Consider the following 19,026-nt stretch of genomic DNA (forward strand, 5'->3'; position numbering starts at 1 on the left):
TGCAGTAACACAAGGAATCAGTTCAAGATGCTGACCTAGCCGAGCAAGCTTCCTTTGCTAAGGTAGTTTATGGCTGGCTCAGATGCTCAGTTTGGTTCACTGCAGAGTCCCATGGCTGCAATGCTGACAATAAAAGGGGTGGGTGGGGATGAGTGGAGGAGTGAGGACGAGACCAGGCAGGTTACACTCACAAGGATCTCCATCCATGGCCCCACTCCGAGCAGATGCTGTGCCAAGAGGCATGCTGGTGGCCACCGTGAATTTAAAAGGACTCCAGACATGGACACAGTTTTCAGAAATAAACCATTTCTTTTAATTGGCAAGTAGAACACACATTACAAGTCATTAGTATTTTATAAACAATATTAAGTTACAAATACATGTTAAAAATTGCAGTTCATGGCAGCTAAAAGCTTGGAGTCCTAAATGCATCTTTACAATGCTTCATTACTTCCCTTTCCCCAGTCTTCTGGGTGAAGATGAATAAAAGATCATTTATCATCTACTAGAAGGTGGTCTACTATATATTCGAACAAAACCAAAACTTAATTTCTAAGATCACTAACAAACAGAGGCATTCAAAATACTTTAGCCATCTTAAATCATGTCAGATGCAATGAAGACACAGTTAAGAATTATTCTTTAACACTTGAACACAGACATCTTCACATTAAACTGATCAATGCTTTCTGATCCAACTCAGCTTAAAATCTGTACTAGCTTCTACCCCACAGAGGCCTAACATCCATCATGCAGGCTTCCAAGCCATCAAAGCTAGATGTTTGTATATCAGACCCCTACACAGAGAAAAATTATGGTGTACAACTAAACAGCATACATAAATATGCATTGAGTATTTAGAAGATCTTTATTCCTCTCCTTTTGTTGGTATTAGTGAGATACATAGCTCATTCCATTTTTACTACACTCATAGTATTAACAAGTTATCATTATGCATGTTAATATACTAAATATCATTTAACAAGTCTCTTTTAAAAAGTATTTAAAAACATTTTTTGGAAAAGTAGAAATCTATTTTCCAGAAAAGCAAGTGGTACTAGGATAGCATGGACTCCAGTGCATAAACATCCTTTCAGAGAAAACCCATCCTGACGGCTTTTGTGCCTGGGAATCCGCATGTCTCAGCTGCCTGATTCATACTCTTATTTGTCCTTCTCACTGTGGTGATACAAGGTCATCAAAATCAGCTTACCTTGCCTTTCAGTTGGCAGACTTTTAAAGATTACCATTCACTGGACTGTGTAAGAGACATGTAGCTTTGACATGAGTTCATTTCTTTCTTACTCATATTTATGAGAGTCAGTTTTATTATACTGCTGAGATCGCATCTTCAAATCCAAAGTCTGCTGAATGTGCCTGGAGAAATGACTTCGTATCTCAAAAATATCAAGAGTACCATTCAGATTTGAATTTCTATTAAAAACTGTGCACAGTTAGCAAAAATTACACTGCTGTAAAAACAAAAGGCCTGCTCCTCGGCCTGCTCAGAATATAAGCTACAATGTAGATGATTACGCCAGAGGGATTTTTCTCTGCTTCTTTGCTAAATGCAGGCATTAAAAGTAAAGTGTTACTAAGCTTTTCCTAAGAGAGCACGCAGGGGCTGTGGCATAATATACATTAATCAGGAACAAAAAACAGTAACAAACAACAATTCTAGAAAATGCTGCATATTAGCAGCATGCTTGGTTTCCAAAACACAAGGAATTGCATGGGAGTTGTCAAGATGAAGTCCACACACCTCGATCATTGAACTGATCACTAGATTCCAAGAAACCAAAGCAAATTTAAAAATACACATGACAACTGCCTAGAAGGCAGGGTTTTATCATCTGTCAATAACCAGATGAATAAAGTGCACAGCAACTATTATAACAGTTTCTTGAAAAGAGAATACGTTTACCAAGTCTCAAAGTTTGTAAGCTTGACATTTATCCATACATTTTGCTACATGTGTGGCTTCCCTTTTGTTTGCTATTTAGCATCACTATTCAACCCTTCAGCACTGTCCTGTGATTTCCTTTGCACTTCATATGGAATGTGCTGAGATCTCTGACTGTTGCCTGATGTATGTCTGGAAGCTCTTGTCACCAATGGGATGTTCTCTAAAAGAAAAAACAGAAACCAGTACTGTACACAGAGCTTTCTGTCAGAACATGAAAATGGAACTCACAAAAATTTTTCCCTAAATTTGATTTTCAAAGTTGTAATTTTAATGTTAACACTGCATTTTACTTGAGCTAGAGCTGACTGAATTGAACCTCTTTTTTGTCAGCCATACGCAGAATGCTTTATGTGTACACAAAACACACCCATGTGGCTGTCTTGGCCACTTTTTCCATTTTTAAAACAACACTCCAAGATAAGCTGGTAAACACATGTATCTTCTGCTATTAACTCCTCAGCTCACCAGCATGGGTTCAAAATTTAAAACCACTATAACAAAAACACATTTAAATTTTATGAATGAAACTGCATTAAAAACAAGCATTAAAAAATTCCTTTCAGTGCTTTAAAATATTGTGATATAAATCCTAAGTCACGGTGTTACACTGTATGTATTTACAGGACCTTTTTTTGACAAAATATCATGAAAACCAGAGCATAAGCAAGGGAAATACCATCTTCCAGGACCACTCCTGTTGGACAATCCATTGTACTTACTGGCTTCCATACTTTGTCTTCTTAAATTTATCTCTCTTATACTGAGCATGCTCCTGCTCTAAAGTTCCAACACCTTCAATAATCAGCTTTAGTGTTTTATATGTCTCCTTAGGGTCATCAATTATGAACGTGGAATACTCTTCCTCTTCAGGTCCATCATACACAGATTTGCTCCCACAGGCCTCTGGAGAAGAAACATAAAGTACAGGAATAGATATCAGGCAGGGGGGGAAAAGCAAGACAAGCAGACTAAAAATATTCAGTCTGGGCTTCATACCATGAGTCTTGGTTCACTTCTGTGTGACCACCACAGAACTGTGGCTGACATCCACAGCAGAAGTTCCCTGTCCTTTTGCTGGGCTGTTGGGAGGCCGAGAAGCTGTCCCATGCCCCCACTCCCTCCTCCTTGTCTTGTACGGAAAGGGAAGCAAGCCTGGCAGCTGCTCCTGGTTTGGTGGGAAGCTGTCCTTTGCTTCACAGGCAATGCTTTAATCTCAAAAGCCACTCTCTGCACCCCATGCAGACAATCTGGAAACTCTCACACAGCGTAAGAGTACTGCCTCTGCCACTGTGCTGCAGGGTTGGCCTGCACAGAATCAAGTATTCACTTGTTGGGACAGGTTCCATCCCCAGGCAGCAAGTACAGGCTGAATTTGAAAACATTACAGATTGAAGTAGTCATGTTTTACCACATTACCCATAAAAGATTTATACAATAAGCATAATCAGAATATGCCATAACTACTGCCTGGCTGCCTGCTTTATGACATACCCCAAGTTATACTTCTGTACCTTCTGATGTTACCAGTGAGCCTTCCTGACTAGGAGATCTAGACACTGACTACACATGAGCATCCACATATTTCCCATTTGATCTACTCCCACACTGTAGCAGAGCGTATTAGAAGGGGAAAGAAAGGGTAAGAGTATTTTACTTTGTCTCTCCTTCTAGCTTTACTGCTGTCCCAGTCTCGGCTTTCAAATTCCCTTCCCTTGCTGCACTGTCTGTGCCAGACCTGCGTCCTTTTCCCCAACACCGAAATTCGATGCTGGCATTGGCAGTGAGGATTTGGAACAGGGGAAAGCTGGGCACCAGTTCAGACAGCTCGGAAGTGGTGAGGATCTTGAGTTTGCAATTGCACAGCAGCCAGGGACAGATTAAAGTGCTTTCCAGTCTGTGTGCTTGACACCACTGGCTTATCTCATATTATAAAATAAAGTCCTATTTAAAGATCAGTGCCACAGTGAAGGCTTCCCCGCCACTCCCTGAGCTAAACTGGGATTTCAAGTCTGGCACTGTGTACACCGGATACTTCTCTTGGCATGCCTACTAGTACCAACTTCCTCTGCTGTCTCTTCTTTCTTTTGTCCTTTCCATCTCATCTCTGCTTCCCTCAGCTCCTGAAAGTTTCCCAGCCAAAACTCCACTTTTCAGCATTTCACAGGCAGCCACAGGTAATTTCAATGGGTAATTCTGAAAGAGACTTTCCAAAGAAGCCATTTGTATCCAGCCGGTTCTTAGGATCTGAATCAGGGAATGTGCATGCACATGACTTCTGGTAACACAAAACCATATTCCACTGAAACCTCAACTTTGCTGGTGCTTCTTGTCAGGATCAGAAACCTCTGGTTCAGTGCTGCCTCTGATTTGTCAATTCAGAGCATCCAAGCTCTGTGGCTATGCTATTTTAAGACGATGTGGTTAAGACCGTATTTCAAACAACTGTTATTACGCAAAGAACTTTTTACAGACCATAAGACTGCACCAAAAATAATACACACAACTGCCTCAAGACAGCAGAAGGGGAAACAAGTGGAATAAAACCCACTATGTTCTAGGATGTGATTTGCAAGGCTGGTAGAGCCAGAATATCCAACTTTTCACAGGTATTTTTGCCTTGGTAAGTGAATTGGAGATGAAATGATCTGTAATCCTCACCTTGCATTTTCTCCAATTTTGGCATATACAGGTTGAAAAGAGAGTAGATGCGCTCAGTTTCTCTATCTCCATCTATATCCAGTTGTATATTTGCTGGCAGGCCTCTGGAAGAGAGGTGAAAGTTATATGCTAAACCCTATGTTATGGCACATAAAGCATTTAGCAAGGAAAACAAAGTTTTGAAAAAAAACTTTGAGTGAGCTCTCATGGAAACAAAAAGATTCTGTGTAACAGAGCTCAAAACCTTCCATTTTTTTCCCAAAAGAAGAAGTTCAAATTTCTTTATGCCTCTATTTATCCAGCACACTTTCACTGACTTGAAAGAGAAGTATCCAGGCATTTTGGTGAATTAGTCAGCTACAACCAGATGGAGGAGCCAAAGCACTGAACTTCCAACTATGTAGGTCTTACTACTGTGAGTTTAACTACCATTACAGTCTTGTTAAGTCTCTCAGTTTAGATAAAAATTACTTCCTACAAACCAGACAGTACATCTTCATTTAAGAGAGAGCATGAGTATCCAGTATCCCCTTGAAAAGATCAGTTTAGAATTAAATCTATCTGCAGATGAATGCTTCAGGAATTTACAAACAGTATACTGAAGGGATTTCAAATGTTTTTATTAATGGCACATGATCAAAACCAAAGTATTTTTAATCCCACGGTCAACTCCTATCACCATCTCTAACTCCAAAAAAGTCAACATTTTGATCAAGACATGCAGAATCAGGAATACCAACAGGTGGCCTTTGAACACCTGTACACCTGGCAAACCTTGGTTAAGTGTGCACCCACAAGTCACCTTGCATAGACACACGTACCCACGGCAGCAGCTACACCCATGGCATGTAAAAACCCTTACCCTGTGCAGGGTGTGCAGCCAGGGGTGTTATCTGCAGTAGCTTTACAGCAAAGCCAGTGGCCATTGAGATAGGCTGAGGGATGGTAAACCGTGAGGCGCTTCTTGTTGCACTGGCTAACTTTGGTGAGGATATCAATCCAGTCCTTGGCCTCCACACAATTATTTGCTTGGATATACAGGACTCTCCTTTCAGGCTGGATCACCTGGAACATCTGCAAATAAACCACAGAATAAAGCACCAGAATGACTCAGTGAACCTAAGACTAGACACAAAGTGAAAATTTATTGCAGGAAAGGAAAACAGTATACTAAAAGAATAGACCAATAAATACATTTTAGCACAAATCCAAGCAGCAAATGTACCCTTAAAAGAACAAGACCTTTCACCTGGTACAAGAAGTAAGATACCATTCCTGCAGGAGATGATTTACAAATAGATAATATCAACTTGCTGCTTGGGTCTCAACAAGATTGGTTGTCAGCCTCAGGGAAGCAATTTTAGTAATGCTCAAACTCCAAGTTTTGGAAGGCTGACAGAGGAACCCAGTGCAGGCCTGAAAGGAAACGCCCGTCAACAGGAAGCAGAAAAGAAAAAAAAGGGAGTTTGGAACCAGCCTTAGTGACAACTTTGCTTTAATACTGCCATTTCTCTAGTCCTTTTAATAGCTGCTTCAGCATGACCCTTGCCTTTTAATAATTTCCATGCTTCTGTACCCAACTATATCTTCTGTTAGAACATCACAGAAATACTGTTTCTCTTTGACTGACATCAGGTGGTTTAAATAATTACACATTAATTCTGTGTTACAGCTTGACCACTGAAAATCTAAAGCTCTCCTGCCTGTTCAAAACAGCTTACAACTTAAAAGAGTATTTATTTTCCTCTTCTTGAAGAAGGAAATTTTTGATGCACAGCCTAATTGCTTAATTACACTGATCACGCACTGATATTCCTAAGCTCAAGTTAGTGATCCTAGCTGAAAATTTTGGAAAGGTAAATTTCCTTCATTTCCTCTAGCTTCTGCAAATACTTAATTTTAATGCATTTTCTTCTCTCTTTCAGGTATGCCTAAATTGTCTTTCTCCCCTCTACTTCTTCATTTGATTATTCAAATTATTAGACATTACATTGCCTATATCATATGGAATACAATTTTCTAAACAGCAGTTTCATTGTGCTGCTTTAAAAAGGAAACCAGAGGAGTTCACACAAACACACACAAAAAAAGAAGCCCAACAAAAAACATACAAACCAACCAATCAATAACAGCAAACCAGACCCAACAAAATTGTAATTTGTCTTTGTTTGTTCCATGGAGCTGACACATTGCCTTGAATTCTGCACCCAGCTGGTTAGGAGAATGTTGCAGGGATGTGACACTTTCAGATGTGCATCATTCCAAACAGCAAAGGGAAAACTTAAGCAATCATTTCCCTGGATTTAGTATCCCTATTGGTATCAGGCAATAATTAGAAAGGCACAATACACCATGGAATTGTAGGAGCTGCTTGGTGCAATAAGTCCAACTGTGCCAACGACACACCAGAGACTTCTTTCAATAAAACTCTTCAGGGCATAACTGGCAATTTGAGTTTTGGAAACAGAGATGGAAGGAAGAAAAAGTAAGACAGGAGCGTGCAGTTCAACCCTCTATTAACAGAGGGCTACAAGGAAAAGAATGTTAATGTCCTGCTGGGTAAATGGAGCCTCCTGCATTGCAACAAAGGAACACTTAAGGAGCATGGCTTTGTGTAAGGGGATACCAACCAAAGTGATCCAACATATGGCAACAGTTACTGAGGAGCCCACAACTAAGCCAAGAATTTCAAGTGGCTGCAAGACCTTTACACTACCAAAACCACCAAACAACACATAAGACCCAAAGAGTATTTAAAGCCACCCTCACATTCCCAAAACTGTGCTTAAGAACAATAAAGGCAACTGGCCTTACTGCCAGGCAGGCAGATTTAACATGAGTGACAAAGACACACTTGGTGCAGTTCAGAGCACTGAGAATATTTATACAAAATGTGAATTTTTATCACACAAGCGCCCACAAGGGAATATCCATTGCAAATATATCTGCTGGGGTGTTCTGAGAATTCTGATCTTGCTGAAGTAATCTATTTATGTATGGCAAGAAAAACAGTAATACATTAGCACAAGAAGGTGGTAACACTATTTTCTACTGTTTATGGAAAGACTGAATATTATTTTCTGGAATGGGTGTAGTCACCTTGATTTCCCACATAATACTGAATTTAAGCAACCAAAATAGCACAGGGTTTTTGATGTTAACAATAAAGATGTACTTTTCCAATAATGAATCTTCACAACCAAGACATTTTAGATCCATATTTTGGATGCTCAGTCTAGCTTAGTAGATTCAGCATAAGTTACAGAATTATAGCTCACTCCTCTCTAGAGACAGTGAGTTTTCTCTCAACTGTGAGGCTGCTTTCAGTTCAATCAAGTTACTTTGCAGAGTGCATTTGGCAATAATTCATCACATGTTATAGCTGCCATCTGATAGCCTAAGTTATTTTGCAGCTTGGTTGGTTTTTGTCTATGTAGTAGAGTTATAAACACCTGAGCAAACTACAGTACAATTGAGATGTGTTCTAGAAGCAGGTGGAACTGAAACTTTCTCCATGTTTTAGCAGAGACAGAGAAGCTACCAAAATAATACCTTAAACTGGGAAATACTGAAGAGTCTAGAACTGTATGTCACTTTCAACAAAACTGTTTGAGGAACCTAATGTGTAGGGTAGGATTGGCACTGAGCATGGTGCTCACAAGCAGGAAAGATTTAAAGGCAGAAAAAGATGAAAATCACCACCATTTACGTGTATAAATAAGTCCGTAGTAGACGCATGTTCAGAACTGGAAAAAAACCTGAGTTTCTTTTGAAGGACTGGACTCAGCTTTACAGGCAGAGGTGTATGAAAAACACTCCCAACATCACCCAAACTGATCAAGTCTGTTCTTACACAATACAGAAGTTGGCAGCAGTGTTCCATGCATGAGAAATACAGCTGTATTTTATTCCCTAATGTGGCACTTAAAATGGTAAACCATACTAGCACAGCACAGACGTTTTGGTACACAACCTAATCTAAATTAAACATAAATATACAAATCCATATATATATATATATATATATATATATATATGTGTGTGTGTACTTTCATGAACCAGTAAAGAAACCTAATAGCTAATAAAGAACCTGTGAACCTTCCCAATTATAAGCAGTGAGTTCTTCCCACCAGAGAGGCCTGGCAGAAAGGGCAGGGACTCTATCATCTTACCTGTGTGTGACCTTACAGAGCTGGCAGCTGATCAGCAGCACTCAGTACTGAGTGTGCTGCAGATCACGAAACCCAGAGGCTGCTGACTGGGCTGTTAAGAATCTGAATGGGCTGTACTTTTGGAAACTCCTGCTGCTATATACAGAACAAGCAGCTGTGGTTGTACATCTTTCAACAGAAATTCAATCCAGGTTACAAAAGGGAAAAAGGCGATTAGGCTGGTGGATCTGGAGTAGCCTAACAAATACATTAATGAAGATGACCTACTTACATTTTTCATTTTAAAGGATTCCTCCTCTAGTCTTTCCACTGCCAGAATGTTTTCAATTGGAATGCTACACAGAGGGTGATCACCTGCAGAACACACAGACACACAGATAGTGAGCCACTTATTCGCAACTCGTCTTTGCCCTTTTTCTAAGGGCTGATTCAGTTTCTTTGAAGATCATTTTGACTGCATAAGAATAGAGGGAAAATCTTTCACTCAGCAGGGATTTGCTAGCATGGTCCTTAAGTATTATCTTAAGTACATTTCTGTATTCAGCTGCGCTACCTCACACTAGCAAACCTCTTAGAAACTGATTACTGCAGCAGGATGCAGTATATTTACTGCAAAGGTGACAATGAAATAAATCATTCCTGTCAGCTGAACTGAACTAGTGGTGATGCAAGATCTCAAAGCTGAGTGTGAAACAATGACTGGCGTGATCTGAACATACTTCCTTATCTTTCTTTCTCCCTATGTACTTACATGATGGAAGGAAGTGGTACTTGTGTACTACTGAACAGACAGGAACAATTTGAAAAAAAGCAAAATCTCTGCTATTAGGCAACATTAAGTGAACACATTTTGAAAGTTCAAAGATTGCAGGTGAATCCCTGCCTACTGCATCCAGTTGTGCCAACACTACAGAATTTATGAGCACATGCTAAGATGCATCTGAGAATGTTCAATACAAACCCAAATTCTTGCTTGAGGTTTGTAAGCTCTGTTTCCTAGGACAATCTAGGCAACTGTGAAACCTACAGATGATGTAAATAACTGATCAGACAAATATTATCAAATACTTTGCTAACTTACAGGGTATTGTGCTAACCAAGAAGCTTCTCTAACTGTCAATACAGACGCTAAAAAAAGAGCAAGAACATACAGGCTGACAGACAAGCCAGCACTGTGTCTTCTACAGTTACAGATCTAGATCTCAATCTTCTACTCCTACACAATCCTTATGTTTAATCTTTGCTTCAATGTATCAAAACAAGACTGACAAAACTTTGTTACCTTTGCTTTTCTGATAGGTAAACTCATGGTTTGTCAGGCGAAACCATCTCTTTTTGAAGTTTTTCATACCAAATCGTTTTCTTCCTTGTGCTCTCTTGATCATGAACCTAGTAAACAGGGCACCAATTATTACAATACATGCTTATATATGTAGATTTATATATATAGGTATATACATACATATAGATGCCATTGCACTTGCAAAGCTTTAGGAGGGGACATAAAATATTTTCTAATTATTGTGGTCTTTTCTTGGCAAGAAAGAGAGTCATGTTTGGATAGGTTTAGTGCATCTGTTAGTGAGGGCTGTCCTTTTCCCAGATCTAGAGGAGGGACAAAACATGTAACTTGACTTATAGTTAGTTAACTGAGCTGCAGTTTGTGCCCTTTCTGCAGTTACAAATCCAGCTAAATGGTTTCCTAGTACAGCATAAAAAAAAGGCAGAACACGGTTAGTACTGCTCTGCTAAGCTCGACCTGTTGACTCTACAAGCTTTTTTTTTTTTATTTTTTAAGCTGTGAGAAAGCTCAAAAAGTTTAGACTATGTTTGATAATTACAAGGCAGGTGTGCAAAGCCTCTGGAGCACAGGGACTATACCGTCACATGCTTTAATCACTCTCCAGCTCTAGAAACAAAATCAGGATGTTCCACAGCCTCATTTGCAATTGCACATAGATACTGCAGTTGAAATGTAATTTCAGTAACATATGAAGTGATCTCATGGCTGGAAGGCAGAGCACCCCTATCCCTTTCTAAGCAGATATGGGGTGTTGTTCATTTAGTGAGCTGTCAGTTTTAATTAATTTCAAATTTGAATGGGTTTATTGTGAAATTAGCTTACTGGGAAACTGTGATGCATCCACCACTTTCTTAACCACTAAATCAATCCAAACGCTTCAACGTGACTTTGGCGACTTCATACTGCTTAGCATCACTTTTTTAAGATAAAAATGTGTGTGCATATGCAACAGAGAGTTGATAATGGCTACTCTACACATTACATTAACTACTGTGCCAAATACAAAACTCTATAATGGAGTAGGTAAAAACTACTTACTACAGAGTAGTTTTTATCAAGTAGGAAGGCACTATACAGCACAAAGAGCACACAGAGAGAACAGCAAATGACCTGGTTTAAGATTTTTCAGTAGCAGAGCTAAAATGCTTAGAACAGCTAATATTCTGTTTCTTGCTGCTGGTACCTTCAGTCACAAATAACTACAATACATCTGACCAAATCACAAATCTGTTAAAAGCTCAAACAGAAGCCCAAGTTCCTTCAGACTTTAACTATTTTGTAACCAGCTGGGCTGGTGCCTGCTGCTCATTCCAAGCTGTGTGGGAAAAAGATGACAAAGACTGTCTACAGTTTTTTTTAACTGGTTATAGTTACACATCTCTCATTTTTAAAATGGTCAGACAGTTACTGTCTTGGTTCTCATTCTTGGAATACTTAAGAAATATTTAATAACATCATGTGATTCAGGCTGTCATCAGGTCCACTGACAGTAGCCCTCATAATCCCAGGCTAAGGCAAATTTCAAAGGAAGAACTGATACCCTTGAGGAGGACAACATGTTCTTCAAGTTAGTTTCTAGTGTCTTTCTCATGCCAACACTTAAAGGTGACTTAAAACTGCAAACTCCTACAGAGCTCCCGTCTTTGAAAAATGCAAACTCCACCCGGCAGAGCTAAGAGCACATTTTTAATTAAATTCTTCATAGCTGACATAGCCAAGAGAAATATGTGCTTTTATTTTCCAGAGACAAGTGACTAGCATTCAGTCATAGAAGTTAAAAGGTCAACCTCTTTATTTCTAGCAATTGCAAAATATATGAGAAGTCAGAGCAAACAGAAGCACAAATAGAGAAAAGGTCCAAGATTAAACCCATTTCAGTACAAGGTGGTTGGAGATACCTTTTCTTCTCATGCTTATTGCAGACCTGAATCTGGATCTGCCTTAGCTTTGCTTGGAAGTATTGACATGCCCTTTTCATCACAAAAAAAAAAAAAAAAAAGCTCTCCTTTTCACTCTCTTCCGTTTGCAAAGAACGAGGCAGGCAGCTGTTAAGCGGTGATGGCATGATTGATGTCAGCAAACCCAAGTGCCAATGACTAATCTTTTCATTCAGAAGTACTTATGCTATAGCTTTCCATTTGATACTCTTAATAGAGGCAAAAATAGATTAAAAACACAAGAGCAAGCAAAAATATTACGAAGGCAAACAGTAACCCCACTAGACAGCCATTCAGTCTGGAGAAGAATTAAATCAAAGGCTATGAAAAGTCCCACAACAAAACATGGCAATAATGCAAAACATAAAAAAAATAGACTGCTGAAGGCCACTTCTTAACCTTGAAAATAATTTACATGAATACTACTTAAGAAGTGCCTAGAATATGTATGGTCTCTTCATCACCTTCAGTAAATTCTTCAGGATCCATACAGTGCTTCTTGATGCCCTGCCTACAGACAGAAATCCTTTATTCTCTATTTAAAGCAGGATTTTGTTTTAAGGAAAATAAAAGGTCAACATCAAGAAACGGGGAACTAAATGTTCTCTGCTGGGTTTACACAGGCATTTCAGGATGGTTAAACGGAGTACTTCCTCCCCAAAGTTAAGTCAGACAAATCTACTGCTGCAAAGGACATGCTGTCAGCCAGTAGCTACAGCAAAGCAGCAACTGCCTCTACCATCTTACCTGCATGAACTATTACCATCAACTTTCTTTACTGTTAGTTTAAGAGTCCTTAAAACAGCAGCCACAGGCCGAGCAAGAAAAGACAGAAAAAAATCAGACAGGAGCAAAAGAAAGACAGAGGCAGAAAAAATGTTTCACAGTTAGAGGGTAAATGTTACAAACTACAAATTTATTTTGAAAACCAAAAGGATGATAAATGTATGGAATTAAAATAGACAAAATTGCTTCTAGGGACAGAGGTTTATCAGAGAAGTGAACTGTCAAGGTTAAATAGAAGAGGTAAGCATGTTTTCACTGAAAATGTAGTTTTTGCATTACTTAAAATGACCATGAAGGCTTACTTTCAAACAGCATTAGAGCTTACTGAGCTCTAAAAAATTTGGATTTTTTTACTTTCTTCCTCCCAGCTCAAAGAAACTGTTTCTACAGTGCATTTAGATGATCTTCACAACCCAGTTTTATAACAAAAAATGTCAACAATTGGTATCTGAAACTAACACAGCATATGGAACATCCCAAAAAAGGAACGGTACTAAAATTATAAACTGTTCCAAGTGCATGTCAAATTTTCCTCAAAATGGCCATGATAATAGTTAGCATATGTATCTCATAGGGCAGCAAAAGCAAATTCCATTTGCAGGCTTTGCTCTCATGATGTTATTCAGTATCTGTCTTCACAGTCTTCCAGTGTCTTCACAGTGGGATTTTAACAGCTTTTATTCACTGGAGTTCAGAAAAAAGACACCCCAGCTTGATTTTAATACAATGCTGATCTAAGTTTATTTTGCCTTGGCTACAGGCTCTACTTTCCTCCACTTATTTCAAAACACAAATATAGTAAGATGTTTAAATCAAATGAAAATATAATTCAAATCAGCTATAGCAACCACAGAGAGCAGAAATTGCAGCACAAGAATTTTCCTAAATTCTTCTCTGATTGCATGAATGGAATAAAGGTGGCAGAAAAAGAGGTGGCTGCCTCAGAATGGTAGTAAGCACTCAAGTAGATGGTTTGGCTGCAGATGCATACTTACCCTTCTTTAAGCAATATAGGTTGCTCTATGCTCTTGTGATCTCTTCTTCCTGAAGATGAAATTAGATCTAGAAACTAAAAGGTGAACAAAGAGCAGATGAAAAAATGACAGGACCACACTACCCAGATTAAAATCTTTCAACATTAGCATAGCACAGAGCTATGAGAGTATTTTTGAAAGTAGTTAAACAAAAGGTAACAAGCAGAAGCTTGAGGAATTTGGAAGGTTTCCTGGGTTGCAACCTAAAAATAGCACAAATGCTCTTAAGCAGTAGAACTGCAGATGCCAAATACTTCTTGTGCTTCTCCTTTGTTATATGGATCTTTCACTTCCTTTTTGGACTAAGCAATTTTCATCACAGATCTGCAGCACTCTACAAAGTACACACACCTCAAAAACTCAAAGCAGCAGCTTGTTAATCCAACCTATTAACTAGAAATAGATGCAAAGAAATTTTACTATTAAAACAAGTATAATTTGATAAAAGTTTCTTGAGTATTAGTTATCAGGAGTCTGCTTTTCTCAACACACTTCCTTGTTTACCAACAGTACGTATTGCTTTCTAGGACTCAACTTTAACAGCACAGCAGGATTTTTAGAAACTTCACACACGTTACTTACATTTTTTACTGCATCTGCATATTTCTGTTCATTGAAATAGTCATAAAATGTAGCCATGTAAGATTCCTTGAAATTGGCCTGAAACACAAAGCCAAAACCATGCGTATCATCATACAGTTTATACAGAAAATATTACTGTTAATAGCAATAGGTCAGAAGAAAAGCCACTGCAGTTACACAGAGGGGTTTTTCCCGGCCAAAAATAAAATAAGCAAAGTGCTACTTTCATGTTATACAGCACACATTCAGTAGTACCAAGCTTCTATTTCAGAGAGGCAGTAGAACACATTTCATATGTTCAGTTACTACAGTTAATAATACATTCTTCAAATGCTTCAAAATTCTGCTTTGGCTTTAAATTTTTCTCCTGACAAGAAGTGTAAGAAAAATAATTCTACTGTCTTGAAGGACTCATAACTGAGGTACACAGTCAACCACAGCTGCCTGTGTGAATCCTAACAAGACCTCAGCTACCCCAAATTATCACCAGCTCCAGCAGTGCGGTGCCTTAGGTATACTTATTTCAATCAAACATCCAGAATATGGGCATCTAGATCTAATCTCACCACTGACAGAAAACCGAACTGGTGTGAAAAGGGAAGTACAGCCTTCCCATTACTGGGAGATTTTTCTCAGTTGAGTTTTAAAATGCTGAAATAATCTATAAAGCCCTGTAGAGCTGTTAATAATTTATCACAGATAAGCAGAGAACTTCACAGGTTTTCTGATCATTGTCTTTCATCCATAGGAAGGAATGAAGAGCTCTGAAAAAGACTTCTAGATTGGTCACACAATTTTGCTTTACTGAAATCTAGTTCAGATTAAGATAATTTAGTTTTCCTCTAAACATGAGAGGCTTATAATCAAAGTAAACAACCAGTTTTGCATGAGCCTAGTGCAACTCAAGCATTTTAAAGGCTTAATTACAATTAATGATAAAAGATTAAAAAAAATCACTTTCCTAAATTAAGCCATTAAATGAAAATTGCATACTTACAGATTTAGATTTTGATAAGCTGCCTAGTGTTTGAATGGTTTTAGAGATAAGTGTCAAAGTTCGAGACGTCTGAGGATCCTAGGAAGGAGAACAATATTATATGGACTAGCTATAATAATGAATAGAGGAAGGTAAACTATATTCCTTCTTTCATATTTCATTTGCAGAAGAATAAAAAAAATTAGAAAAGACCCCTAATAGAACACTGCAGGAAAAAATCTGGTTTTATATTAAAAGGATTTTGGCTCATAAACCATCGTGCTCCATAGCTACCCTACTGACCTTCAGAGATCCCAAGGCAACCACTCACAAAACAAAATCAAGGCTGTCCATGTCCTCTCCATCCCAATAAGAACAACTACTAGAAGCCTGATATACATTATTTAACATCCAAAATATTTCCAACACTGCTGATAATCAATCCAGCATTAATGTGATTTGGCAAGAACAAAGCAATGACCCTATTTTTCACAGCAGCTTGGGTCATCTACCTTGTTTGTCCTTAAATTTCACTCTTCATTCAGTATCTCCCAAGTTCTTCACATACAAAGTGATTCAACATATGCTTCATATCCAAGACAGATATAATAGATCTTTGGACTAACAAAGGCAATTTTCCTAAAGGCTTTTACAAGAATTGAAGAAAGAATCTCAGTAGACAGACTATGGTGACAGGACCATAAACATAGCCAGAAAAAAACTGATACAGTACTTACTGGATGGTGTGGTGTAAGCTGAAAGAGGTTTGGAGAAAGAATGGCAGGAGCAAAGAACCTCAGGAAAATAAAGCTGCTGACAGCTGTGTACCTTACATCTAGGTCACCTATTTAAAAAAAACAGACCTCTAGTCAGCATTTCAATAATCCTCCCTGAAAAGCCTCATTAAATTAATCAGAGCCTTGAGAGAGCTAACTTGAGCATGTGCTGGATAATGTATATATTTGCGAGTTACAGGATTAACTGATGATAGAGGATTTGGAGCCAGAGATCAGCTAGCCTAACTCAAGAAAATGTCAATGAGAGCCTCTTTAAAAAATAAGCAGCATAAGCTGCAAGAACACCATTCACTTTTCCACCACACAAGGAATTTCATAGACATCTGCTATTCAATATATGCACTGAAGTATGATGAATAATTTATATAGTTTATGAAACGTTCAGTAGTTCAGAGGCCAAGTCTCAGTTACTTACTTATAGCCCTGAGAACAAGTGTTGTACAGATTCCTCATGTATCTATTCCAGTCAGTAGTTAGAGAAAATATATTTTACTTATTTATTTAAACATAAAATAAAGAGCACGACAACACAGTCAATGGTTTTCCACTTGAGCTTGCCTACTCCAAAGTGACTGTTTAAAATCTGAATCCATATTACTCTTTCTAAAACTTCTCTACTGTAATCTGCTTCCCTTCATGAAAATACATAGCTTGGTTGTTTTGCTTAATTCTGGTTTTACACTGCCCACTTACTCTCACAGAGTCAGAACAACTAAGAGGGACTGGAAAGGACTGTCTCTTGACAGCCAGAAAACCTTCGCAGCACATTTTGGGTTCCCAGAGCAGTGAGCTTGCAGTAACTCAAATTTATAGACTAGCTTTTATTACAAATTGACATATAAGCAGAAAACAATTCCACTGCACCAAATCTGTAGAATAAGCCATTACAAAATCCTGAACATCTGAAAACTGAATATACTTTGCAAATACTGAACCCATAAAAGACCATCATAACAATCTTTTAAAATGCTGTTTTCCTTTGAAAAATGTTTAAGAAAAAAACTCCAATCAACATCAAAAATCATGTTATTTTGTGGAATGAATAATCGATGAGAAAACATTAATAATCAATGAGAATGCATTAACAGACTGCAAATATTATTTTGGATAAGCTACTGTTCAATTACTAAATCCAACAAGGATCATGCAGACTGCTAGACTACATTTGTATTTAAAAGTTTTCAATTATGTAAAATAAATATATACAAACTCACCTTGAAAACGTTTGGCAGCTGATTCTCTCAGTGAAAAGAAAATATCGCACATCACTGTAGGGCAGCTTACACCAGATTTTGTAATTACAGTAAAAATGCGATCAACATATTGCCTCAGATTTTCCTGAAAAAATGCAAAGATTATGACAAAATTAGTATAATTTTCTGCTGTGGAAAGTGGTGCTATTCCTGGTTTTATTCATGGTGGCATCATTAAAAGATTCCCAGTTTCAACATTATATACTTGAAAAACAAACTCTCACTCAATTATACTGTTTGGGAAATGCACATCTTCAAGAAGAAGAGTAAAAATATCATTCCTATCAAACCAAACATTAAATGATATGGCCATATGGCAAATCATTCCTTCTTCTAGCACTGTTTACTACATCATTGGCAGAATCATAGAATCATTAAAGCTGGGAAAGATCTCTCAGATCATTGAGACCCAATATGCAGTTTAAGCCTCCCCTGACACAATTTGAGGTCTTTTCCTCTCATCCTGTCACATATTGCTTGGGAGAAGAGGCCAACCCCACACCTGGCTACAGCCTCCTTATAGCTGAAGAGAGAGATCTCCCCTGAGCCTCCTTTTCTCCAGGTTAGCCACAGGCTCACAAGCTATCCTTGTCCTCAGGGCATCAGGAGAAGTCATTAACTTTCTACAGGCATTGCATTTATAGCATAATGCAAAGCTGTTGTGAAATAATTATAAGGGTGGTGTCAAGAAAGCTTACAGTGTATTCTAATGAATGACAAAATTATTTGTGAGATCAAACTTCTGAGGACCTCAGTTAAACTTGATGGCATAAACAGAGACTGTCTTCAAAATCTAATGCATACCCTGTTATTTTCCAGGTTTTCACCATCTTTTAATTTCACAGGATCAATTTCACAAGGTTTATGGACCTGGCAGATCTAAAAAAAAAAAATATAGTGAACAATTGATATATAAGTTTATCTACAAGTACAAAGTTTTGTAAAAAGCATAATCTGTTAGCTTTTGAGATGGGAGGTAAAAGGCAAAAGCCAAGTTTATGAACAGTATTTTTTTCTTTTAACAGCAAAGGTACATTATGTATGATCTTTATTTTTTCCCAAAAAGTAGCATTAATTCACTCTAACCTTTCTTTCAACTGATGTGCAGAACTGCTCTTTAGACTCTCTCAAGCAAGGCTGTTCAAGAAAAGTACTATTTTTCCAAAACAGTCAACTTTGAAAGTATACCCATATTCTTTAAAACTTGACATTTTCTGATAAACATTAAGAGAAGAACAGCTGAAGAAATTGTCAAATCATTTAAAGGAAGTCTGTGGTCTGAAAGTATTGCCCAATTACAGCACTAAAATATCCACACCCACCACTCTGGACTGGATAGATAATAAACCACTGTTCCAATATGTGCATCACATGTACAGTTATCTACAAATAACTGTATCCCTTTATTCCCACTGGATGAAACTCATTACTTATAGCTTCACAACAGCTTTGTATTGTAAATACTAATTATTAATTTCTCAGAAACAATATATACAAGTTTTTATAAAACAGAATAATGTGGTTTAATAAAATAGAAATTTTCCTTTAATGCAGTCCAACTG

At 37.9% G+C, this 19,026-nt stretch overlaps 1 protein-coding gene across 3 annotated transcripts in view; it reads right to left on the reverse strand.

The window, feature by feature from the left end:
• Positions 1-289: 289 nt before the first annotated feature.
• Positions 290-19,026, reverse strand: part of RASA3 (RAS p21 protein activator 3) — a 130,201-nt gene continuing 111,464 nt past the window's right edge. For 2 of the 3 annotated variants that reach the window (XM_014251635.2, XM_014251622.2), the window contains exons 13-25: positions 18,269-18,343; positions 17,426-17,549; positions 16,152-16,258; positions 15,436-15,513; positions 14,439-14,516; positions 13,818-13,891; positions 12,784-12,831; positions 10,079-10,185; positions 9,068-9,150; positions 5,487-5,698; positions 4,625-4,728; positions 2,686-2,869; positions 290-2,126 (exon numbers count right to left, since the gene is read on the reverse strand). In XM_014251635.2, the coding sequence (XP_014107110.1) occupies positions 2,051-2,126; positions 2,686-2,869; positions 4,625-4,728; positions 5,487-5,698; positions 9,068-9,150; positions 10,079-10,185; positions 12,784-12,831; positions 13,818-13,891; positions 14,439-14,516; positions 15,436-15,513; positions 16,152-16,258; positions 17,426-17,549; positions 18,269-18,343 (1,350 nt within the window). In that variant the 3' untranslated portion in view covers positions 290-2,050. The remainder of the gene's footprint in view (positions 2,127-2,685; positions 2,870-4,624; positions 4,729-5,486; positions 5,699-9,067; positions 9,151-10,078; positions 10,186-12,783; positions 12,832-13,817; positions 13,892-14,438; positions 14,517-15,435; positions 15,514-16,151; positions 16,259-17,425; positions 17,550-18,268; positions 18,344-19,026) is intronic. The other variant, XM_005516578.3, reaches the window with a different exon arrangement.

The sequence above is a fragment of the Pseudopodoces humilis genome, chromosome 2, assembly GCF_049639895.1.
Source record: "Pseudopodoces humilis isolate 2021_Gansu_Grassland_sample_001 chromosome 2, ASM4963989v1, whole genome shotgun sequence".
Lineage (NCBI taxonomy): Eukaryota > Metazoa > Chordata > Aves > Passeriformes > Paridae > Pseudopodoces > Pseudopodoces humilis.